Source organism: Moschus berezovskii, chromosome 15 (assembly GCF_049115385.1).
Source record: "Moschus berezovskii isolate FMDL1 chromosome 15, NW_MosBer_1.0, whole genome shotgun sequence".
Lineage (NCBI taxonomy): Eukaryota > Metazoa > Chordata > Mammalia > Artiodactyla > Moschidae > Moschus > Moschus berezovskii.
Genome location: NC_142474.1, coordinates 2,181,488 through 2,207,843, shown reverse-complemented (window position 1 = coordinate 2,207,843; position 26,356 = coordinate 2,181,488). Strand labels below are relative to the sequence as shown.

At 47.3% G+C, this 26,356-nt stretch overlaps 1 protein-coding gene across 5 annotated transcripts in view; it reads right to left on the bottom strand.

The window, feature by feature from the left end:
- The window catches only part of BCAS1 (brain enriched myelin associated protein 1), a 104,708-nt gene that overhangs the window by 16,565 nt on the left and 61,787 nt on the right, over positions 1-26,356 (bottom strand). For 4 of the 5 annotated variants that reach the window (XM_055393869.2, XM_088843615.1, XM_055393852.2 and 1 more), the window contains 3 exons: positions 20,769-20,945; positions 9,289-9,330; positions 2,176-2,349 (listed from right to left, as the gene is read on the bottom strand). In XM_055393869.2, coding sequence (XP_055249844.2) covers positions 2,176-2,349; positions 9,289-9,330; positions 20,769-20,945 — 393 coding nt within the window. The remainder of the gene's footprint in view (positions 1-2,175; positions 2,350-9,288; positions 9,331-20,768; positions 20,946-26,356) is intronic. The other variant, XM_055393876.2, reaches the window with a different exon arrangement.

Below are 26,356 nucleotides of genomic sequence, written 5' to 3'. Positions count from 1 at the left end.
AGTAATGTCGATGAATAATTAGTATATCTGGACTTTTAGGGGAAACCCCAACCATCATGGAAGCTTAGGGGTTTGAACATTGAAAGGAGGCACTTAATATTCAAATTCCCACGTCAAACCTTTTTAAGGAGAAACAGGAAATAAGAATAATGGACGCTTTGACACCTGATGCTATGAACTGACTGAGGGCTACTTGGGGGAAATTATGTCCTTTTCTACCTCATCCCTATCCTACAGAAAATCGATTCCAAGGGACTCTTATTTCCAATTTGTTCCCCTAGCAGTTCAGACTTATAGTTTCTACTGCCATGAAACATCCCCAAACATCACCTAGTGGATGACTCTGGAGGATGAGTTTAAACATGGGACCTCACTTGAATGCAAGGATGTGTTTGGAACGGATGCAGTGGGTGGTTGAGAGGTCTTTCCATGCTTTATCTGGAGTCCCTCATATCTTTCTCTTTTAAAGGAAGAAGTCTCATGTCAATTATTTGGAAGACAAAGTCATTCTGTTGGCCTTTTCTTTTTCTTTTTTTGTATCTCTCAGTTCCATCCAGAAATGAGAAAGCTGGATCACCCTCAGTGTTGTGATGAGTTATTTGGGGGATCCCATTTGTAATTCAGATGGGTTGCCAGAAAGAGGCCAAATGTTCTTTTCTTTCCTGATGTAAAAATTGATTTAAAAATCTCAAATCTCAATGCCCGTTTTCAGTGCCAAACTGCAGAATAACTGGCCAGGAATATGGATGGGGTCCCGGTCATGCAGACCGCCCACCACTTCTTACTCCATGAGGGTTCGGCAATAAAAGAAAATGATTCCCATCAACAGTCTCTGACAGTGATTTTTAATATGCCTCATCTCCCACTGGCAAGGGTTTTGTTCTGTTTCGTTTTGTGGACTAGAAAGAATTCCTTAGCAGGTTGAGCTTATGAAATTAGAGAGTTGCTTTCTCAAAGGATTAAATTCCCAAATACTCCTGGAAATAAAGGCATACTATAATGATATTCTTGCTTTTCATTAAAAGAGAATTAAACCAATGACCTTTTATGTTTTTTTTTTTTTGTATTCCAAATGATTGGGGTTTGATTGCATTATATGATTTAAGTTCCTGGATGTTTAGATATTTAATATATATAACTCTTCATAGATGCCCAAAGATGTCTGCCCACATTCTCTCCATGCTATAGATGTTAAGAAGGGCAAATTCACCAGCTAAATTACACACGCTACTAGGAAATTGTCATTTCCTTTCGTATCATATCCTGTCTGGAATTGTCTATAAACAGGCTTTGCCCAAATTTGTGTCACTCACACATCCCCTTCAAAACTTCTCCAACATCAAAATATAAATTGAACTATTTATTACTCAATCCTTTAAAAACGCCTTATGTTCTTTATGGAAGTAAACGTATTTTCAAAGGAAATGATATTATTACCATAACGAGGAAAGCGGAACCGCTTGCCAAAAAAAGAAGGAAACTTTTAAAAATAAATAAAATTAAAAGTAAATAACACAATTTCCAGGTGGTTACTATTGGCTGCCATGGCTCAGGAGCCTAGGCGAGCTTTTCCTTTGTTAAGAAGGAAGTTAGCAGGGGTTAAGGGTTACTGGACGAGTTGACTCACTGGAAAAGAGTTTGATGCTAGGAGGGATTGGGGGCGGGAGGAGACGGGGACGACAGAGAATGAGATGGCTGGATGGCATCACCGACTCAATGGACATGAGTTTGAGTGAACTCCGGGAGTTGGTGATGGACAGGGAGGCCTGGCGTGCTGTGATTCATGGGGTCGCAAAGAGTCGGACACGACTGAGCGACTGAACTGAACTGAAGGGTTACTGGATGGCATCCCCGACTCGATGCACATGAGTTTGGGTGAACTCCCGGAGTTGGTGATGGACAGGGAGGCCTGGCGTGCTGCAATTCATGGGGTCACAGAGTCGGACACGACTGAGGAACTGAACTGAACTGAAGGGTTAAGGAAAATAAGCAATGAAGAGACATTCTCTGTGATTGACTCAGCAGGACGAAAGGGAACTTTCTCTGCACAATTGGTGTTTAGCTGGTATTCCTTCCATACTACCTAGAACCACGGCTGACCGCCTGCCTTGGGCTCTTGGGTCTCAGCAGCTGGTGCGGGCATCTCAGCTGCCCTGAACCGGAAGCAGAGCTTACCATCTGTCTGAGGAGCGCCATCAGGGAGGGCCTGGAGGCGCTGCGTTCCTCTCTCCTGGGTGTTTCTTCCGCGGGCTCAGGCGTGCGCTCTCCTTCTTCGCTGAGATCCACTGTTTCTAAGGCTGATTCTACTTCCTCAGACTTCACAGCCTCCACTGGTGAGTCACACACCACCTGGATTGTCCGGCCAGGCGATAGGACGGGGGGGAAAAACCCATCCCCAGACAAGCTTTATAAAGCGGGGTCCTGTGGTCCCCTCACCCACACGGTTGCTGCAGACTGGAGAGGCCGCCCGCCACACCAGGTGCTCTCCAAGCCGTGCACGCAGAAGAGGCGGCCTTCCTGCCCGGGAAGCCGCGGCTTCGGCGGAGGACGCCCTTTTCAGAAAGCCCTTCGGTGCACATTCAGCCCCTTTTCCGCTCTAGCAGACCCTATTAGATTTGGGCTCCGGCAGAGGCGAGCCACACCCGGCTTAGGTGAAACTCGGGCGTCACCATTTGCTTAAGAGTCCGAACCTGAGGCCGTGGCGGGGCGGCTCCCCACCGCTGCAGGGAAACCACCCTCTTTGCGGAAAGGATGGGGAAGACCTCTCTTTGACGGCCTCGACTTCCTCATTACCGTTTCCCACTCCTCCTCAGACGAGCCATGTGCTCTTGTTGCTTAACTGAAGCCCGTGCTCTCAGAAGCGGGACGAGCTCCACAAAGGAACTCTAAGCTCCGCGCGGTCCTCAGGAGCTGTCTCAGCGGCCGGCCAGCAGTGGGGCTGACGTGGGGCTGAGACAGAAGCCCTGCCCTTAGACGACCCATCTGAGCCCCGACGCCAGACCTGTCTGTCTGCACCGCCCCACTCCCCCTGCGCTGTGCTCGGGTTACACCTGGGGCGGCTTTTGTGTTTGCATTTGTCCTGGCAACAGGACCGAGCTAACTGGCCTGGAGAGAGTTTATAGCTTCCTTTTTGTTTCCACAGGCAGGGGTTGGCAAACTTCTACCAAATTCTTCCCAGAGTCTGTTTGGGGATGGCCCCTGAGACAAGAATAGATTCTACATTTTTAAAGGGTTGGAAAAATTGTTTAAAAAGATGAAAAAATTGGCAACGGAAACCCTATGTAGCCAGCAAAATCTGAAACATTCACTATCTGGCCCTTTCCACAAAGCTTGCCATCTCTGCCTCAGAGAGAAGTCTCTAGAGCCAATGGCATCTCTGCATTTGTTTTGGCTGGTACCAGACGCCTAGCTTCCTCCAAATTCTTTTCTTGCTGTTGGGGTTGAGGGGAGGGGAACAGAATCCTTTCCAGAAACACAGCATAATTGTGGAGAAAATATTTTCCTTTCTTCATGCAGAAAATATCACTGGTTTGTAAATAACCCAAATGATCTGAATTGAGAAGGACCCTTCATTCTATATTGTCAGTTGAAGAAGGCATCCATCACCAAATCAACATATAGACACACCCTAAAACACGGCAATTAAATCTCAGCATTATCTCCCCACCTTCCATTTCTTAACATATTGACGTATTGACGAGTTCCAGCATTTCCTCTTGGTAATCTAAGATCTAGGTTGGGAAATTATAAACTCAAAAGTCCCAGAATGCAAGGTAGGTGACGTCAGCATGGACTGACTAGGTGTAAGACAAAAAGAAGGGGACTGTGGCAAACGGAAGTTAAGTTGTCCCATTGAAAGATATTAAGAGACTAAACGTACTGTGCTGGCCAAAAAAGCATGTTTGTAATGAGGTCTCTGCTGCTGGGATGCTGAACTTTGACCCAGGCCTGTCTTTAGAAAACCAGGCATTGACTAGGGCCAAATAAGAGACTGGACTGGCGGTCAAGTGTGGTCCTGGATTTCTACATCCGGGACTGATTTAATTCAATTTCATTTCTGTAAAATAAGTTCCAGCCGAAGAGTTGGCAGTCCGCTACAGTGACTGTGAGTGCAGCGCCAGCACCAGCCGGCCTGGGCCTGAATCTAGACTCTGCCCCTCCAGGGGCTCTAATCCAAGCTTCCTGCTCAATGGCCCTGCACCTTTGTTTTTGCATTTCTTGATGGGGACAGTACACACATCAGAAAGTTGTTTTGAGAATTAAATCAGGCAACATATTTAAAGTTCTTAGAACTGTGCCTGACACACAGAAAGCATTAAGTTAATACCAGTGGTTGTCAGAGAGTGTAGGCATGAATTATCTGGAATCGCCCACTGTGCACGAGTCCATTGTTTAGAAAAGGTATCAACAACTATCTCTTATTATGTCAAATGTACAAAGTATTTTTAATATGTTACTTCAGTAAAGGGTTACTGAGTTACTCAAGACAGCTCAGTCTAGTCTACAGATGAAGCATCTAAATGAGTGAATGAGATAGCCAATATCATACCAACAGATAATTAGCCATTTCAGTGAGGATGGAGCTGTTTACCAGTAACCAAATATCTAATAGTGTCTTAAGAAATAACAGTATGGAACAGGACATTATGGGGTTGGCTTGGTGGCTCCACAATGTCTCTAAGAACCTGAGTTCTTGCTACCCTCTGACTCTGCCATCCCTGGCTTTCTACCCTTTTATTTGCTACCTCATGGGCATAAAGTAGCTGCCACAGTCTCAGGCATCACATCCTCAACCCAATGTCCTAAGAAGGAAGGTCACAACCAAAAATTTTCTCTAAGTGAATTTCTGTATTTTGATCCTCTAACTCAGAGTACATCTCATTGGCCAAACGTAGGTCACAGCCTTACCCCTAGATTAATTATTGCTGAAAAAAATGGGATTTGGTTTAGACAAATCACAACCAAATACTGGGGGCGGTGGTAGTGACCAACCTTACCTAAGATCAAGGGGAAAAGGGTGCAAGAATGAGAAATGTCCGTTAGGTAGGTAATGAACAGAGACTAACTCACTGACTCTGGGTTTAGAATTTTTGTGTGGTTGAAGCAGCAAGTTACCTGTGTGTGTGTGTGTGTGTGTGTGTGTGTGTGTGTGTGTGTGTAGGGACGAGAGGGACAGTTGCTCATATGATATGGCAATAACTTTGTAAATCAACTTTATTTGAGTGCCAATGGTTTCTTGCTGGGCCTTTCCAAATGTCAAGAGGTGTCAACTTATAAATCCTAGCCCACAGTCCATTCTTCAAAATACAGTCATTTCAGTAGGGGAAAAAAAGAGACTTCTAGAGACTCTCATTAGCTTTGAAGTCAGGCCAAGAAGTTGGCTTTCAGCAGCCAAGGGGAACAAAAAGATCCATTAACATCCAGTGTGGAAATCTAGAAGGATTTGAGCTAAGTGAGGATCTTATTTACCTATACAGACATGAAAATTTGATTTTTATTTGGATAGTTTTCTGATTTCTTTCCAGGCCAGAGCTTTGGAAAAAATGCTATTCCTTATTCAGAATATATGACTGCCTCTGTACATTTTAACTTTGGGTATGATGGGCATAGTGAAAACCAGATTTGCCCTGTATTTTAGAATTAAATCTCCTTTGCTTGATTTCAACTGTTGTTCAGTTAATAAGTCATGTCCAGTGCTTTGCGACCCCATGGACTGTAGCTCACTAGGCTTCTCTGTCCATAGTGTCTTTCCAGGCAGGCATACTGGTGTGGGTTGCCACTTCCTTCTGCCGGGATCTTCCCAGACCAGGGACTGAACCCACATCTGCATTGGCAGGTGGATTCTTTACCATTGTGCTACCAGGGAAGCCCTTGATTTCAGCAGGGCATGTTATATGTTACATGCAGATGGCTAGTACAATTAACACAGACAACACACAGTTCAGCAAAAGGTTTCACTTTTGCCTCTAATATTATACCATCTTTACTCTTGAAATTTGGTTTATATAGTTTTTACTAGAGCTATGAGTTTCAGAAAGTGATTTATAGCAAAATAGATTTCCTCCACTTAAACTTCACCTATGCCGTGATGATATTGACAATTTTTATTTTAGAACTTTTTAAGATTCTTTCTGATTTGATTTATAACTTGATTATTTGATTGCAAAAATATTGTAGAGATTTTATTTTTATACCCAACTCACAGCTGATACACAGCATAAGTGAGGAGGGAAGAAAGGATTTTTGCTATTGAAAACCTCAGGCATTGGGGCTTTGTTGTTTTTGCAACACTACCTGGCAGATGCTGACTAATAAAGCAGGCGAACCCATCTAAGTCAGTGAAAAAGAACAAATTCCAGGACATGTAGGGTTGCTGCTGGACGGGTCTCTCCTTTATTCTGCACTGGCTGACGTGCTGTTGAAAACCTGAGAAAGTAGCCAGGCCAGGAAAGCTGAGCCAAGGGAAAGCGTGAGGGCCAATAAATCTCACTTTCTTTTTCTCCAGGTAGAGCTGGGTGTTCTCTCACTTGCAACTGACAAGTTCCTCATTAACAGAAAAACAACTGAGCTACCTGTTCCCCTGATCTTGGAGCTTATTGGGAAGGAAAGCTTTTCTTCCCTCATGAGTTAGAACACTACCTCAGGTTAATCAGTGTTCCAGACGTTTTCAGATTATAATGAAAGGATTCAATATTCTCTGTAATCTGGATAAATAAAAACTTTCCCCTGATAGAACCAGAGGTTCATTCTATGAAAAGAGTTCATTGGTTCCAAAACCCTTATTTTTCTTTTCATGAAAAAATTTGAAATCACTCTGCTCTTTGATTTGGGCTGGTTCATAGATCAGCTTTGGGAACTCATGGTAGAGATATTTTTTTAAAAGTAAATTCAACCACGTTTTGGCTGTAAGAAGTTGCGGGTGAAAGGGCTCGTGTAATGTGGTGAATGACACCTGTTTGTCCCGTTCTGGAAGTTTAGAGTACAGTCCTTTGCTTTGACTAACCCACCTCTTTTACTCAGGAGAAGGAATTTAAACTGATGAACGGATTCTCATACATCTCACTCCACGCGGACACTGAGTCCGCAGGCAGGCGCGTCATTTCACAGGGAAACAGGAACCCGATCACTGGGACGCGCCCACGTCGGCTGTTACCCGCAGCGCACTGACGCTCCTGCAGGGGGCGACACACTTCCCGCAAAAGGCCCTGCGATGGCTCCACTCCGCCCTCGCGTCAGGAAAGCAGCCATGGGCTGGACCAGGAAGGAAGGTGTCTGTGTTCTAATAAAACTTTATCTATACACGCTGAAATTTGAATTTGTATAATTTTCATATATCACAAAATATTATTCTTCTTTTGATTTTCTTTTCCAACCATTCAAAATGTAAGAACCATCCTTACTTAGCTTGTGGATCATATAAACACAGGTGACGGGCTAGATGTAGCCCGTGAACTGTAGTTTGCCAACCCCTGAATTACTGAGTTCTTTTGTGTTCCAGGCATTATTCATATAATTCTCACATGAATTCTTACAAGGGGTAAGTCATATTATTAAGGCCATTTAAGAGATAAGTAAACTGAGGTCCAAAAGGTAGCACAGCCTGGGGGTGATGAGGCCAAGAGCACAATGTATTTACCGTACTCTTTCAACTAGCAGTTAGGAGATGAAATGTGGAATCTTAAAATGAGAACATTATTGGTAGGGCTAAGCAATTTAAAGCATTTAAAAATGCTTATTTTCTTGACAAAATATTTTGCGTTCGCTTGCATCTATATCTGATTTTGTGTTATCTTTTGGTATCTGTCATTTAACTCTAATTCATGTTATTTTTGTGTTCTAAATTTCACAGTAGAAAAGGAGACACTTTCTATTTGCCAGTTAGAGATCTACTCCGCATTTGCATATGCAAGCTGCAAGAGACACGGGATTCCTCGGATAGGATTCCTACACACAGGCATACAAAAAGACGTTTCACTTCAAAAAACATGGAAGTTGGAAGCTAACAGATGCTTTGGATTTAATCTGTAGCTTTTAAATTTAAAGTTCGTGGGAAGAAGACTCAAGGAGTTTCCCCTTGTAGGGTGCTGAAATGGAGAGTTAGATTTTCTAGAAAATAACCAGTAAACTCATGAGAATTTTCTGGAGTTACAAGAGTCCTGAGGTTTACAAGCTAGTAAGTTTGGCTCCAAAAAGGGGGAGGGAGAAGGGGAAGGGAGGGAGAGAGAAGGAAGGAAGAAGGAAAGAGGAAGGCAGGAAGGCGGGGGGGGGGGGGGAAGAGAAGCAACAGCAGCGACAGAGCAGATTCCAAAGCTCTCTCCCAGCAAGAGTTACGGCATAGCCATTCCAACTTTTACTCCACATCACAGACAACATTTCTGGACATATTTGGAGTTTCAACTTCTGCTCAGTTCAGCAATTAAATAAAAGTGAAAACACAAGCCTCTTCCATGGCAAGCAACAAGAGACACCTCAGAAGAGCCAAACATATTTGCTTTGGCAAAATGATAGCAATCAGTTCTATCTTAAGGAGTTGTGAACTTACGTAGCCCACTTAGAACATTTTTTCCAAAGACTGAACTTCTTTTAGAGCAGACAGCTGCTGCTTTGGGTCTGACACTCACGAGGCCAATTTGTTCACCTCCCTGGAAGATGTTTTGGAATGATACATTTGTGTGATGGCTTACACGGAGCCATCGTCTTAGACATGAATGCACTGTCTTGAAAGACTTGACCATCACTCTTGGAAATTAAAGGCCCCAAAGAGAGTGAGGCTCAACTTGTGTCCGTCAAGTGTAGACCCATGGAGTCAGCTCTCCTGCCCGAGAGAATGTCTCACAGCATCTATTGCAGCAATATGCTCTGATGCCTGGTGCAACTACCTGTCCTGGGTACCACCCACGGTTAGTAGAGAATCTAGGTTGCCATGGAAATAAAAGCGAAAGAGCAATCAAAGTAAAACGAAGCAGAGGGTGCAGCATCATGTCCCTTAAGGAAGTAGCGAGATGTTCTTAGGTTGAGTAGACTCTTTCAGCCCCTAAATGGTAACAAATGCTAAAAATGTGTGCTCTGATTCTGCATTTTATCTGCATTGATTCAATGGGTGTTACAACTATTGATCCGAAGTTATTCCTCCATGGTCACTAATTATGTGAAAGGGTGAAAGAGTCTACAGTGGGTGAATCGCACTTGGAGCATGCAAGAACCCACAACCCCAGAGCTGACATGCCCAGGGGTCCATCACGCCAGAGATGAATATGGAATGATTCTGTCATTTCGTGTGTAACTTACATTCTCCTCTCCACCTGTGGGGACTGAATCCTCTTTAACTGACTAAAGGGAAGATAAAAACAAAAGCAAGAGTTAGGATGTTACCAAAACCAGGGCTAACGGCTTTCTGGTGCCATTTTTGGACATTGCTAATGCATACCTTGTTCCAAGAAGAACTCAAACGAGGTTTATACAAATATAAACAGTGTAAATTAAATGATGCAAAATGCAGTGAAGGAACAATAAATATACAGATGCAGTCTGAATACAAATGGAGGGATGGGGGTGCCGCAGAAAACACAGACGACAGCCTTGGCTGTGGGCAAGTATTAATAACATGCTTGCCTTGACGGTTCCTAAGCTGTTGAAAAGAGGGACCTAACACGAGACAGTCACTGTTAGGTAAGACGCACGAGCTGCTCAGGAAAATTCCGGTAATATGTCCAGAGCAATCCATCCCGTGATCCTCTGAGAGGAAGCGGGCACTGATGTCATAAGCAGGGTCCCCAGCCTTATCCTGATGGTCGGGTGGTGGCCAGCATCTGAAGCTGCTTCTTACCAGCCTATGATCTGGGCCAAAGTTATTGTGCCAAAGAACAATCTGGTTAAAATACTTCTACGGAGGGCCAGAGGGCTGGGGTCCAACATATCCAGCTTCAAATCCTGTTAATCCCTGCAGCAATTCTAGCATCTCAGTCCTGCCCCAGATAGGAGAGGTATTACCAAATTCTATCAAAGGTCAATGTCACAATCATCCTATCAGTTTGCCAAGCTCCAACTTGAGAGTTCGTCTTTGCATATTTCTTGCAGTTGTTCTGACGCATTTAGAGGTGGGTGGTGGTGGTTACAGGCCACTGCAAGACTCACTTGTCAGAGCTAGATTCTCTTCCCAGAAAAGTAAGCTTGAACAAAATATTTTGCAAATAACTTCAGGGTGTTCATAGACCCTTGCATTTCTTCTCTTGGACTCCAGGACAAGAACTCTTTCCATGTCAGTGTTTATTTATTTATTTCTCTTTGCCTGTGCTGGGTCTCCGTTGCTGCCCCCCGGCTTCTCTCCAGCCGCGGTGAGCAGGGGCTGCTCTTGGGTTGCGGGGCCAGGACTTCTCATTGCGGTGGCCTCTCTTGTTGCGCATCGTGAGCTTCAGCAGCTGTGGGATGTGGGCTCAGCAGTTTTGGCGCCTGGGCTCTAGATCACAGGCTCAACAGTTGTGAGGCACAGGCTTAGCTGCTCCGAGGGGATTGAACCCATGTCTCCTGCACTGGCAGGCGGATTCTCTACCACTGAGCCATCAAGGAAGCCCCATCTATGGCGATTTTGTCCCAAGCCCTGCCTTTATTTTTACCTTGAAAACATGCAGTGTGCGAGGGAAGGGACCTGACATTTGCACACATATCCTCTTTATTTGGTGCTTTGTAAACATCGTCTGGGAGAAGGCAATGGCACCCCACTCCAGTACTCTTGCCTGGGAAGTCCCATGGACGGAGGAGCCTGGTGGGCTGCAATCCATGGGGTCGCTAAGAGTTGGACACGACTGAACGACTTCACTTTCACTTTTCACTTTCATGCATTGGAGAAGGAAATGGCAACCCACTCCAGTGTTCTTGCCTGGAGAATCCCAGGGATGGGGGAGCCTGGTGGGCTGCCATCTATGGGGTCACACAGAGCTGGACACGACTGATGCAACTTAGTGGCAGCAGCAGCAAACATCATGTGACTCAAAGCAGTCCCAAGCGGTCAGTATGCTGATCTTCACTTACACAGCAAGAAACAGAGTACAGAGAGCTGGAGTCACTTGTTTAGGATGATAAAACCAGAAAACGATGGAAATGGTTCCAAAAGCCAGTTTTTCCCCCTGCCGTGATGATTTGAGGGATCAGAAACGTTTTTTGGTAACTGTGTGAGCTTTCCTCTTCTACCAGAGCTTTCTCTCTCGATGAGGTTGTCAGATTTGACCACTGATTTCTACTTATCTTCTTCTCACTCTGAAGCTCAGCTGAGCACAGAAAAATGTCCCTAAAATGGATTGTGGGTTTTCTGGAAGCTTCTGATGGTTGGAAAATCATAGAACATTCAGAAGCAACTGCAAGTAGTGTAGCTGTCTCGGAACCACACCCCTTCTTCCCGAGACCACTCGGGTACTGTTTGATCGTATGAAAAGGCAAAGAATTAAATGACATTTTAAGCAGACTGCCTTAAACCTGACCCACAAAAGTTTCAAGAGTCAATATACTGTGTACATTGAGCTGAAAAAACCCTCCCACCGTGTGAGAACAGCACTGCTGGCTTTCCAGGCTCTCTCTGCTGTCCCGGGGGCTTGGAAGGAGCCTGGTTTGTGCGCTGGTTTCCTGTGTTGGGAAAGCTCTTGGCCGTTGACGGCTCACTGCTTTCCAGAGGAAGCTGAGGAGTGAGTGCAGCTGAGGCTGAGGTGCGGAAGGGACGCCCCCGGAGCCGGGTTTCCACCGTCTTCATCACGGCGCCGCTCGTCTGATCCTGCTGATGTTTCAGGGGTTGGCGTTTAAGTACTGTCTGTTCCGAAGGATATTGCTGTCTCCTACTTTGAAGCTATACTACCCGGCAAAACACTCCTTATGTTGGGAATTAGTCCTGTGGACCATTTTCAAAGTAATTTGCATACTGTTTTCACAATTCTTGACCTGTCTGTGTACCATCTGTATTTACTTGATATTTTTCTTTAAGTTGACTATCTTTTCAGTTAAACAAATGTATTTTAAAAGAAAACAGCTTAACATGAACGTCATATCAACATCCTCCCTGATATCAGAAGAACGTATTAAAACCACCGCAATTCGTAATGGTGCTCATCAAATTCTAATTGTTTTTAAGTCTTTGTTAAAAAGAGAGATCAGCAAGTGTTAACACAGTAAAAACTGCTTCTTAATACCAAGAAGAGATCTTATAATTAATGTTACCAGAGGAAATGGAGTAGATTGGAAAGAAGATGAGTTTGCATTATGTGATGGATTAAATGTTTACAGTTGTCTCCCGGAGCCATTCAAAACCATCTTGCACTTTCCTGTACATTTGCACACTTGCTTATGGGCATAACCTTCAAGTTGGGGTAAGTTGAAATATCCAGTTAGAAGAAGGACCCCCAAACGGGTAATGAGACACCAAGTTCTTGTTGCCCTTTAGGGCTTGACACACGTAAGACAACCTGCTCAGAACCTAGGTCCTGAGCATCTCGGATTGTGGAGTCAGGGTCAAGTTCACTGCTGTAGCTGCGCAACCTCGGGCAAGTCCACCATGTCTCTCTGAACCTCAGTTCACACACGAAAAGTGGGCGATTAGAAAGCTGTTCTGAGGAGTACACACAATAAAGCCTGTGAAGGGAGAGCCACACCCGAGGCAGAGCTGAGACTCGTCCATGTCTGGGGGCTGGGGCCCGGCCACAGGGCAGCTCCTCCCAGTGCAGACGTCAGGACCTTCCTTTCCACGGGCGTCAGAGACGCTGCGAGGTGTATGCAGGGCGGTAAGAACAACTTGAACTATGTTGCAGTGAGGGTTCAGGTGTCTACAGTCTTTTCTAGAAGTGGGGGGTACGGGAGGAGCAGAAATAAAAAATTTAAGAAATGGGGAGAGAACTCATCCGTGGAAGTAAGAACTCCAGGGGAGCCAGCGTCCTGCAGGGGTAGTTTTGGGGAGGATGCCGGAAGTTGGAGAGCATCTTACCCAATCCAGCTCAGCTGTCCTTGAGCTGGGCATGCCCTGGGGAGAACAGGGCTGTGTGGGTGCCAAGGGTGTCTCTCTGCCCTGAGCAGCTGCTCCCGGAGCTGAGCTTCACACAGAGAGTTTTCTCCCTGCCTCTCGAGTGGCAGGGGAGCAGCGGCAGGCACCGAGGACATCAGCAGGGCGTCGGGCCAGTTGGCGTGGACCTTCTCCTTGGCAGCTCTGGGGGCAGTGGTGCGGTTTCTGAGTGATCACCAGGAGGAACATAGAGAGGCCTCGGCTGAGCCGTGATCACTTTCTCACAGTCCTGGAGCTATCTGAGTGGTGAGTAGGCGTGTGGATTTACGTGTGGAAGTGGCCGGTGTGACGGTGAGATGTGTGCCGCCCTAGCACAGCGCTTGCACAGTGTGCGCGCTCAGCGAATGGAGGGGCTGTCTGCGCCTGCTGGGGAGACGTGGCATCATCCAGGCCCGTCTGACCTACTCAAGGCTTTTCTTAGGGAATCCCCCTACTGTTGATGGGAATGTATACTGGTGCAGCCACTGTGGAAAACAGCGTGGAGCTTCCTCAAAAACTTAAAAACAGGTCTGTTATACGATCCAGGAATCCCGCTCCCGGGCATATATGCAGACAAAATTCTAATTCAAAAGATACAGGCACCCTATATTCACAGAAGCACTATTCACAGTGGTGGAGACATGGAAGAGATCTAAGTGTCCATCAGCAGATGAATGGATGAAGCAGACGCAGCGCCCGGACACACACACATGCCGAAATGCCGCTCGGTCATAAAAAAAACGAAACATTGCCGTTTGCAACAACAGAGAGGGACCTAGAGATGATCCCGCTCAGTGAGGCGAGTCAGACAGAGACAAACATCATACGACACCACTTACACGCGGAATCTGAAATACGACCCAAACGGACATACCGATGAGACAGAACCGGACTCCCAGACACAGAGAGAAGCCTGTGCCAAGAGGGAGAAGGGGTGGGGGACGGGTGAGGAGCTTGGGGCTGGCAGACGCAAACCGTCACACAGAACAGATAAGCGAGGCGGGCCTGCTGTACAGCACAGGGGACCACGTTCACTGTCCCGTGAGGAACTGTATCGGCACCGGATGAGATAAAGGCTCATAAGGGGAAAGTGAGAATGTTAGTCGCTCAGCTGCGTCCACCTCCTCGCAATCCCGTCGACTGTAGCCCCCCAGGCTCCTCGGTCCACGGGATTCTCCAGGCAAGAATACTGGAGTGGGTAGCCATCCCTTCTCCAGGGGATCTTTCTGACCCAGGGATTGAACCTGGGTCTTCCACACTGTAGGCAGATTCTTTACCATCTGAGCCACCAAGGACACATGTTTAATTGACCTGCTTTGCCGTTTAGGAGAAATTAACTTCAATAAAATACATTTTAAACAACTTTTTTTGATTAATATCATGTTGCTTTTAAAATTCCCTTATGTTTGGTCCAGACACATGGTTGCTCCTGAATTCCTTTGGAAGAGACATTTCTAACACTGCTCTTGGGTTATATTAAGTTCTAGCATTGGAACGGGTAACCGGATGGCGTGGCTCTGTTAAAATATGTGATGACCTGCTCCCATCAGGACAGTGGCACATTGAACTTCATTAAACAAAAAGCCCAGGACATCCTAACTTCAGCCCATTGTGCCAGTATTTTGAGATCCTTATTGCTTATATTTTGGGTTGCATTAACGAGCCCACCCAGCTCATAAACTTGATAAATGTGCTTCACAGTTTAATGACCAACTTACAAATAAAAGCTCTGAATAAACAGGCCTGGGGCCGGATTCCAGACGCCGCCCCGCAGGCAGCTTCCTGCGCATGGTTTTGATCCTTCGGTGACACTGTTTGTTGGCCTGCGTCTCCCCGTCTTGTGAACGTGCCTCAGATGCAACTCGACAGGACGGAAGAAAAGCACCAATACTGACAAAGGTAATCGCAAAGCCCACATCACTGGGCTGTGTGTTAGGCAGCAGGCTCACAGACATTTTCTTACATTAGTATTCCATGTCAGTTTGCAAAACGGAAGCAGACCCCCTGTAAATTCTAGGTCTCTGTTCCAATACCTATTAAACTTTAGCTTTTATTCTGAAACCATGCCTCCCTTTGAAGTTTGAGGTGTGTCTCTAATTCTCCTTCAAAGCTGACATCCTGGAGCTCACATGTAATGTATATCTGTAACCAGCCTGGTTTCCGTGTTCAATACACAATGACAAAGTCATCCAACAGCTTCTGCTTTTTCTCCTCCCCTTTCCCGCACGGCAAAAGCCTACGAGCTGCGGACCCAGCAGGACCAGATTCCAGTTCACCGTTTCCATTGCCAGGGAGTGCGCTCCGATGGCTAATCTTTGAGGAAGAGGAGAGACCACTAACTCTTCCACGTTGGGAATACGTGCGGGCAGGGAATTCAGACAGGAAGGAGAATCAGAAGGCACTGCAACTCGCTTCGAAATGAATGAAGACAGAATGATTCTAGAGCGCAAGGTCGATCGCGGCACACCAGGGTGGTCAGTCCCTCAGTCAGAGGAACACGATAAGGTGTGACAAGCAAACACAACGAGCGGCGGATTCTCATTCAAACCTCAAAACCAGAAACGCTTCAATCCTTTTCAACGAACTGGACATCTGGCTGTTATCTAGTGAGTTTAAAAGTTGTCCAGCTTCGTTAACAACAACAAAAACCCAGTTTGAAATCTAAAGGATCTGGTTTGGACATTTATATTGCTGAGAATAAGAGCTGAATGGCACATGTACTTATCATACAAACTTGATTCACAAGAGCACCTCTCCTTTAGAGAGCACTGCAGTCCTTACAGGAATGTTTCTTTAAAATGCTGTCACATGGTAGCACTGAAGCCGGCAGACACCCTGTTGCTACCGGGTCTTCCAGAAGCGCCATCTGGATCATGTGGCAGCTGTTCTGTGTTCACTGACTTCACCGTGGATCTTAAGGAAGACCTTTTCTATCCGGTCTGAATGCTTAACCCCGTCTTTCAAGTGCTTCCATAGTTACCCAGACCTAAGCCCGCCTTTTCTTGGTTTATTTATGTATTCTTTGGCTGCACCGAGCAGCAGACGGGATCTTAGTTCCCAGACCAGGGATCAAACCCCTGCTCCCAGCACTGGGAGTGTGGAGCCTTAGCCGCTGGACCACCAAGGAAGTCCCTATGCTGGGCTGTCTAAGCCGGATCCCAGTGGACTCTGGAATTCTCTTTCTGAGACACATAAGCCATATGAGTCAGAGGAGTGTTTCAGTTCTCTTAGTCTGCTTGGACCTACCCTGGCTGCTCCCTTGTCTAAACACCCGAGGCAGCTGTAACCTGTACTCCACGGACTAGTATTAGACTCCACACTTGACTATTTGGGAATGAAGCTGTCACTCATCAAATGCCAGTCACTTTGGATCCATTTTCCAACTCCTCTCCCAGATCATGAAAGGCAGGTATCACTTCCTATTTTCAGAGTTCAGGAAAGTGAGGCTTAGAGGGTCTAAATTCTTTGCTCACATTCAAATAGACAGTCACTGCCAGAGCTGAGATTTGATATGTGTCTCTTTGGCTTCAGAGCTCACATTGTTTTTCTACTTCATCATTTGTCTCCCCCAAAGGAAAGTAGGAAAAGAGTCATTTTGAAGATACTCCAAATAAATGCACCATTTACCAGCCGCGTGCAGGCACACACACACACAGGCGGGCATGTATTCATATGTATGCTGTCCCTCCAAGTGGGTTTCAAGTCTTTCGATGGCAGCATGTGGGTCTGACATTCCCTTTGCACCTCATGTGCTGTGGGCTCCAGAAGCTGCACTTGGATATTTAGATTGTAACCAGTGATGGCGTACTTGAAGAAATTAGAGGAGCGCCGTTCACTGAGCACTTACTCTGTCTCAGACAGTCTCCGTTTAAGTGACGGATTCTCATAACAACACCATGAGACGGACATGGTCCCTCTATTACAGGTAAGAAAATAAACACGCTGAGGGGTCAAATAATTTGCCTAAAGTTACAGAACGCCATCTCTCTGATTCTGGCTATTATGCCAACTTGCCATCCCCAGGGCTTTTTAAGATCAGCTATTCCAATCTTTTCACTCAACAAATGAGGGAAAAGAAACCCAAACAGAGTAAGTACCTTTTGCGAGGTCACAGAGCAAATGGTATCCCAATTACTCTGAAAGGGTGCAGTTAGTCCACATAACTGGACTTAAACATCTTTTTGGCAAGCACAACAAAATGTGAAATTAATTTTCTCAAAGGTTTTTTTGTTTATAACAAGAACTACTTTAGCAATCAAGACTATAAATCAAAATAATGTATAATTTCATATTGACAGCCTGTAGGGGAAAATTTCATTTCTGATGTTCCTAATTGGAGACTTAGAGACTTCAAAATTTATTTAAAAGCTTCTCAATTAAAAGAAAGCGAGCTTAGAGTTAGTGAAAATATCAGAATTTTCTAGTGTTTATCTTTGTTCTCAAAAATTTTACAAGAATGGTTTTATAACCAAATTTTATTCTAATTTAAAACAGACAAAGACCGCCATTTTGTTTCCTACAAGAAATAAGCTCCTCCAAGAGAATGGAAGCTACTAGAGGGCAGCAATCTGTTCACTGAATTTTCTTTGATGCCTAGGACCTGCACACACACACACACACACACACACACACACTAAAAAAAAATAATTAGCACAAAGAGAGTGATTAACATTGCTGTTGGATAAGTGAACCTCCCCCTCACTTCATACAGATCTGTTTTCTCTGCATGAAAGAAGGAAAGACAAGATTAGAGGTGATTTGGTTTTTAGTTTCTCTTAACTTCATTGTTTGTATGACCTACTAAAGAAATAAAGCAGATCCAGTGAAAGAACCAGTGAGACTGAAATAAACAAGTACATGAGTGCCAAGTGGTTCTGATTTTTATTTTCAGTGGGAAGAGCCGAAATTTCAAAGAGGAACCGACACATCTCTCATAGATGCCAAAGACCAGGAAAGGAAAAGCATGGGAGGTTTTTCCGTTTAGAAGCTTCCCCAGACTGGCTGGCACAGAGAGATGTCACAGGGGGCCTGACTCACGCCGCAGCCCTCCGAGCGCGTGGGCGACACGCTGGCTCCCCGGCTGCTGCCGTGTGAACACGGGGCAGGGGTTTTACCCACGTTCCTTCATCCTTGCTCATTTCCATGACACGGGACTATTACTGTCTGCATCTCACAGACGAGGAAACCGAAGCTCACGGAGGTGGACAGGGACTCAGTCTGATCTGGCTCCAGATTTTAACCTGTACGTCAGTGCTCCTCAGACTTCCATTGTTTGCCAACCTCCTGTGTGGTTTTGGCCACATTGTACATACCCTGTGGGGCTTCCCTGGTGGCTCTGCGGTAAAGAAGCTGCCTCCCAGTGCAGGAGACACAGGTTCGATTCCTGGGTTGCTTAGATCCCCTGGGGAAGGAAATGGCAACCCACTCCAGTATTCTTCCCTGGGAAATCTCTTGGTCAGAGGAGCCTGGCGGGATACAGTCCCTGAGGTCACAAGAGTCAGACTGTGTGACTGAACAACACCCCACCTGTGGCAGCTGTGGCCGAGAGTGGCTCCCATCTCCCTGCGAGCAGGGCAGCCTCTGAGGCTCACGACTTCAGCGCCCACGACCTCTGCGCTCCCCCCGCTGCTCCTTGGCAGTGACCGAGTGCAGAGAGTGCTGGAAGCTGGACACAGGACCCCCCACGTGAGCTCTGCGTGGGCCCCGCTCAGCAGCACCCCTAGCCCGAGGCCCTCCGGCCCTCTCCTCCTGCCGCTCTGCCCGTCCCGGGCCCTGCAGCCTCTCCCCTCTCACTCCTCCCCACTCCCAGGATAAAGGGAGGCAGTTTTCCTCCAAGAGATATTCTACACATCAGCTCTGTCTTCATGTCAGCCTCCTGGGGGGCCCCCAATTTACCACTATTCACTCAGCACTGTTCCTGTTGAGTCGCTAAGTCATGTCCATCTCTCTGACCTCACGGACTGCAGCACGCCAGGCCTCCCTGTCCATCACCATCTCCTGGAACTTGCTCAAACTCATGTCCACTGAGTCGGTGAGGCCATCCAACCACCTCGTCCTCTGTCGTCCCCTTCTCCTCCTGCCCCCAATCCCTCCCAGCATCAGGATTTTTCTTTCCAAAGAGCTGGCTCTTCCCATCAGGCGGCCAAAGGATTGGAGCTTCGGCATCAGTCCTTCCAGTGAATGTTCAGGGTTGATTTCCTCACTAGCATTGGTACCATTAGTTACATAACTCTTTCCTTGGATAACTTTTTTTTTTCCAGCTGCAGCCCATGGCATGTGGGCTCCTTGCTCCCTGACCAGGGATTGAACCCTCACCCCTGCATTGGAAGTGCAGAGTCTTAACCACTGGACGCCAGGGAGGGTCCCCTCCTTGGATTACTTTCTTAAACTAAATACATGTACTCTCACCTTGAGCAAAATGTATGTTAAATCTTGAGCTTATTTAATGTGCTAGTTTTATTTTTCTAACATTTTGAATAATACAGACAATTATTGAAGTAAAAATGTTTGAATATGAGCCACTTAAATCTATCCCTTGCCACCAGTATATGGATGTATCTTACTTGGAAACTGTTCCCTTCCTTCTAGTGCTGATAAAACATTTTGTTAAATAATTTAAAAAGATGAGGAAGGAGAAATAGGACGCATCTGCCAAGTGACATCGCCCAAGGTTTTCATTAAGATTAGTGTTTGTTCTGGGAAGAACCTGGAAGGGAGATTTCTGTACAATGGAAAACAAACGGGAAAAGGTTTCAGAAATCCAGCTGGATTCTGCACAAGAGAAGAAACCAAACACCCAGCGGCATCTGCGTTCACCGCCTTCCTGGCACCGCGCGCCAAGACGCACGGATGTGCCATTGGAATTGCTCAATTGGCGTTTCCAGCTCTATTTTACCCTACCCCTCCCCTGACTTCTTGCTCATCTTTGGCCACATTTGGGCTTCCCTGGTGGCTCAGAGGTTAATGCGTCTGCCTCTAATGCGGGAGACCCGGGTTCGATCCCTGGGTCCGGAAGAGCCCCTGGAGAAGGAAATGGTAACCCACTCCAGTATTCTTGCCTGGAGAATCCCATGTTCGGAGAAGCCTGGTAGGCTATAGTCCACGGGGTCGCAAAGAGTCGGACTCCACTGAGCGACTGAACGGAACGGAAAAGCAGGCAAGCGCTCTGAACACGACGTGCGGCCCCTGAGGTCTGCTCGCAGGAGGATCACGGAGCAGCTCTCAGCGGCAGTCAGCGCGCCCACCTCGCTTCCTCGCTCGGCACCTTCACTCGGCGGTTTGCGTGTGCGCTCACAGGGCGCGCTGTGCGCCTGCCCTGGTGGTGAGCTGGTTGACGGCTGTGGTTCTCCAACAGGAGAGCGAGGTCTCGGGCTGCTGCCGCCGAGCCTCTGCGGCTGGGGGACGAGGGACGGAGCGGCCCGAGGCGGTCCACGGAGGAACCCGGGGACCCCCGCGCTAGAAAGAGGACGGCTCACGGAAGACCCCCGCCCTCCGTCCCGAACCGGAGTAATGCCAAGAAGGGAAATTCTGCTTGTTCATTTCCTTTGCTTTCCCACAAAACACATGCTTGTAGCACAGCAGACACTGCATTTTTCTCACGGGGTGAGTTACAAGTTTTCAGCTCAGTGGTGAGTTGAGTCAGCTTGAAGAAGAAACTCCATGCATCATTGAATACCGTGGCTGGCCCACCAGAAACCATTTCTCAAGCCATCCTGGCCCCGGGGCCTCTCCAAATCTGGAGACTAGTACTTACCTTTTTCCAGAACAGTTTGCCCAGAGGCAGAGAGCTGGGGCCCCCTTTTTCCTTGGCACCGTCCTTTGCCGTTTCCGTGGATGTAGAATTCTTGGCAGCCCCCTGGGGCTCCTGGACCGTAGCGTTGGCTTTGTCTGACTTGAGGTTGGCTGAAGGGGCGGGTGACTTTTCCTCGCCCTATAAAAGTTAGAAAAAATGTTAATCATCGCAGGATTTCAGAAGCCAAAGGGCTCTTCTTTACAAACGTGGGCTGAGGTTATGCATGTTAATTTCCCTTTTACAACTTTCTGTATTTTCCAAATATTCTATGTGGTTGTGGATTTGTGTTAAAATATCGGGAAAAGTCCAGATACTTTTGCAGAATAATTATGTAAGTAACACATTAGGGCTAAGCTGAGGGAAAGGGGCAGTTGACTGTTAGAATGTTGGTTTGTGCTGAGGCCATGGGTCTTCTTTAGACTGTGGTCTCCGCAGAAAACTGTTCTGAACGTGCGTCTCCCAACACACTCGTGTTTGTCACGTGATGAAGATGTACTGTCTTACCGACCCAAAATCTGAAATGAGAGATGGGCTCTAATACATCTGCTTTAGAAGAGAAGGGCTGACATTCTGCGCTCGCTGTGCTTGAGAGGTCACTGCGGTCAGCGGTTCCCAACCTCGTTGGCCCCAAGGACTGGTTCGGAAGACAATTTTCCCGCAGGCCGGGGTTGGGGGAAAGGTTTCGGGGTGGTTCAGGCGCATTACGTTTGCTCTGTGCTTCATTTCTATGGTTATTATATTGGGATATATGATGAAATAATTACACAACTCGCTTGTTACTGACTCATAGGGTTTGACGCGAGTCTGCGAGCAACTGATGTGTTGCGGTCGCCGTGCAGTCAGACCTCTCTGCTAAGGATCACGGCCACCTGCAGCTGCTCCGCCGGCTCAGCTGCCTGGCTCAGCTGCTCCTCAGGCCATCGGGCATTAGGCTCTCTCTCACAAGGAGCACCCCTCCTAGACCCTCGCGGGCTGGGTTCACGGCAGGGCTCTAGCTTCCATGAGAGGGTGGTGCCGCTGCTGAGCTGAGAAGAGGCAGGGCTCAGGCAGCCGTGCGGGCGACGCTTCACTCGCCCGCCGCCGCCCACCTCCTGATGTGTGGCCCGGTTCTTAACAGGCCAGGGACGGTCCGGCCCTCGGCCTGGCGGCTAGGGACCCCTGACTACAGTCACCTGTAGCCTGCAGAGGTCTGTAGATCTCACATCTACAGACTGAGGCACTCGGGACAGAGGTTTGGGTCTGACGAGCCACCCTCAGGCCCCGCGTCTCCACTTGTAGCCGCAGCCTCCCCGTCTAAAGCAGGCGCGCGCGGGCGGCCGGACGCGGACACGGACCCGCAGGCGCCGCCCGTCCGGCCTGGGCTCCCCGCTCCCCACGCGCCCCGCCGCTCGGCCTCCTGTCCTCTGTCTGAGCAGCCGCCCGCGTGCGGTGCGGGGCCGGCTGCCCTCCGCAGCGGCTGCGCTGTCACTGCCGCGCCCTCGCGGGCCGGGAAGAGCTGGGAGACTCACGGTCTCTGCGTGTCTCGACGCGGGTGAGCACCGCGTGAAAAATTCTGACACTGGGCTCGCCTGGCCGAACCTCGTCGTCTTACGCGTCTCCCTTTTAACGATCCTTGGTCCAGGGACTCGCGACACAACCTTTGAATCCCCAGGGATGTCAGATCTTTGACTACGTTTTCTGATTAAAAGGAAAAAAAGAAGTCTGAGAGTAAAAACAGGGTGTGGAAACACTCAAACCTTTCAGAGTACGTCTGATGTTGGAAAGAGTCTTAAGAGACCATCCAGCCCCATGCCTGATTTTCATGAAGGGGGAACTGAGGTCGACCTGCCCGCCACCAGCCAGGGGCATAGTCTGGCCTCAGATCGGACTTTCTGCTCCGACCTGGCGCTCTCCCGCACGGCACAGTACCTCTCCAAGGGAAGCTCACAGATCACTGAACTCCACTGTCCAATGCAGGACACAATACCTTCTGTGCTGATTTTTTTGATACTAAAAGGGAGTCATTTACAGAGTAGATTCTACATTTGAATCAGGAGCTAAAGGGCCAATGTATAGAAATGACTTCTGTGACAGGTGATCCTGGAATAATCCCAGTTCCATTTAAAAACGTATAAAACCACATAATGCTGGGGTTTAAAATAACCTCTGCGCTCAGAGGTTAAAGCCTCTGCCTCCAATGCGGGAGACCCAGGTTCGATCCCTGGGTTGGGAAGATCCCTGGAGAAGGAAATGGCAACCCACTCCAGTATTCTTGTCTAGAGAATCCCATGGACGGAGGAGCCTGGTAGGCTACAGTCCACTGGGTCACAAAGAGTCAGACACGACTGAGCGACTTCACTTCACTGCCTTGTATCAACAGTGTGATCAAACTGGCTAGGCTCAGACGGTTCTGCATTTATGCATGTTCCAAATGGTCTGTGACACCAGGTGCTGTTTTAGCTCTAAATGGTAATTAAATTAACGAGGACTGGTTGAAGGCGAAGTGCCCTCCACCAACTAGCTTGCTGTCTTTTTCAGAAAATAAGAGGGAGGTATTATGATGTATGCATTTACTCGTGAAAAATGCGATCGACTGCCTTCTATGACCTGTGATGGATACTGAGGGCTGGGGTGACGTGTTCTCATGAAAAGAGAGAGACACCAAACAAATAATTCCACAGGTGAATGTAAAATTTCAACTATGATAAGTGCTACATGGTAGAGGGAAGGATTTGGTGCTAAAAAAAAAGGAGGGAGTGCTAAACTAGATCAACCATGACAGTCAGGAAGGCTTGACAGAGGAAAGGAGGCTGTGCTGTGATCTGAAGGGCTACTGGAAACTAACCGGGGAGAGGGGAGGAGGCCCCTGGCCCAGGGAGCAGTGCCCGCGCAGCAGGAACAGCAGGAGTGGCCAGGCATGGTCCCCAACATCAACTCCACTTCTGCTCTCCCGGGAAAATCCCCATTTGCTCAAGGGGTCCGTTTTAGACCAAGAATCTGGGCTGGGGGCGGGGCTGCCCTCACTCCCATCTCTTAGCAAGCACTGTTGTTGGCTTAAGTAAGTCATCGGTCCTGCTCACGTCATTACAGGAAATGCTCCATTACTCAATAGATCCCACACTGTTTTGGTTTAAATTCTGCCGCTTTGCTTCCTCTACTAAGAGGCTGTGTTACCAGCTTAGGGCTGTCCCTTCACAGGTGCTCAGCCTGCTCAGTCAAAGCCGCCTGGGAGTTACAAGAAAAATCTTGGTTCTGGAGTTCTAGCCTTCTACCAGGGCAGGTCCAGTTGCTAAGCCCACAAGACACCTCTGGTTTGGCTGGTTTTGCCTCCTCCCCTCAGCCTCCTGTCTCCCTCAGCCCCCTGAAGAGGGGACTATGGTCCTAGGGAACTGGGCAAAGAGATGTCCAACTTTTAACTCTGATGTAACTGCGATAGAAGGCACCAGTGCCCAGCACCATTCTAAGCCACTGAAAGTTGTAACGACAGTCTGATAAGGAAGGAATGAACGACTGTGTCCATATTAGTGGTGAAGAACCTACTTGCTGATGTGGGAGACACAGGAGACACAGGTTTGATCCCTGAGTCAGGAAGATCCCCTGGAGAAGGAAATGGCAACCCACTCCAGTATTCTTGCCTGGGAAATCCCATGGACAGAGGAGTCTGGTGGGCTACAGTCCATGGGGTTGCAAGAGTTGGATGTAACTAAGCAACTGAGCATGCATGCATGCATTATAGTTAGGGGAGTTTTGGTCCCAGCTGGTTAAACAAGTTGCTTGTGATTGCATTGATATGGGGACAGAGTTGACCTCTAAATCCAGGGTGGGTGACACTCAAACCCGGACATTCAGTCCCGTGTCTCCTGCATTGTAGACAGATTCTTCCCCACTGAGCTGCCAGGGAAACTCATATTAGATGCATAGCAATATACCTAAGGTGTTGATGTAACTGTTGACTGTGCATCTCTTTGGCCAGACTGAGCTCTGTGACGGTACAAGCTGTTATGTCTTCGTCACCATTACGTCCCTATGTCTCCATTAGATCCTGTATGTGGCTCGAAATGGGTGTTAAATAAACACCAGATTAACTGATGCCGGAGACCACAGGGAGAGACCCACGCAGTATCCTGCCAGGTCACGTTTCCGCCCAGCCACCCCCTCGTGCAGGGCTGTGGAGTCACAGGTTGCCATGAGTCGCCCTCTCCCTGCCCACACACCTCCTTGCTTCCCAGAGAAGTGTCCCAAATGGTGTTCTGCCAGCATCAACTGAATTCATACTCTTTGTTTGCATTACGGTGGAGACTATACAAGTTCTATCCATGTTTTTTGGAGAAAATCTCCTGAGTAGGGTTGCCAGATTTAGCAAATAACAGTGAGTTCACAGGACGTCCTGTTAAATCTGACTTTCAGATCAACAAAGGACAATTTTTTGCCTAAGGATGTCCCAAATATTGCCCAGGACATACTTATTTTTATACTAAAAAATTAGTTGCCATTTATATGAAACTGAGTTGAACTGGGTACCTGTTATTTATCTGACAAACCTACCCATGAAATTCTAATGTATCAGAACTGGAGGTTGTGTATCAGATGACCTTACCTTCCTCTGCTTTAAGTTTTCATCTTCTTTTCACATTTGGGTGTGGAAGAGGGGAAGTGTTAGTAAGATGTAAACACTGTACCAGGAACCAAAAAACAATGAATGTAAAGCAGAAGCGCATGAGTCCCTTGAGGTAGCTGCTGATATTTTACTGTCTAACCGACAGAGTAGGCAGGGAGCAAACCAGACTGGGGAAGGGAGCATTTCCGGGCGTGGCAAGGACACTCTAAATCCACGGCCTTCGTGTGCATGGCCCTGTTCAGCGTCTGAAGGACGTGTGACAAAGTTCTATGCTGAAGCATCATGTGTGATTAAGCCAAGAGAAAAAAGATTCAGATTCATCTAAGAAATGCTGACCTCTTTATTATTTATAACAACAAACGTATTCCATTGATTAACTCCAGGCTTCTCCATTCTTTTAAACTAAGAAAATCCTTTTTATAAGAAGGAAAATGGATCTATAAAGAAACAAGCCTAGGAGTTAACCATGATTAATAGTCCTTATATTCTTTTAGAGCAAAACTAGAAGACAATGTTTTATCCTTGAATTTGCTTGGATGAGGTCTCCTTTTCGGTCTTTGGTCAAAATGAACTCAAGGAGGAGGAGTATCACACCTCCCAGAATCAGGCACCAAGGTTCACTGATAGACTCTGGCTGGTCTGTTTTAATGGCCCTTTTTTCCCTATCTTTTTGGATGACCGAACAATCCATTGAGGAAAAGACGAACACTTTCTGAGGCAGGAAGGTAAAAGCCAGTGAGGCCCCCCAGACTGCTACATACATGAGAATAAAGAATGTCTGGGACTTGTCCCCTTAAATGACACAAAACAATAGACTGAATGTGACTCGAGGCAAAGCCTTCGGTCTGCTCTACAGAACCCCAGCAAGGGCCGCTTCCACATCTCCCAGGAGTCCGAGTCCTCTCCTTCCCCCACAGGCACCTGAGGGGAGGGAGTGAGACCAAGGGTTTGG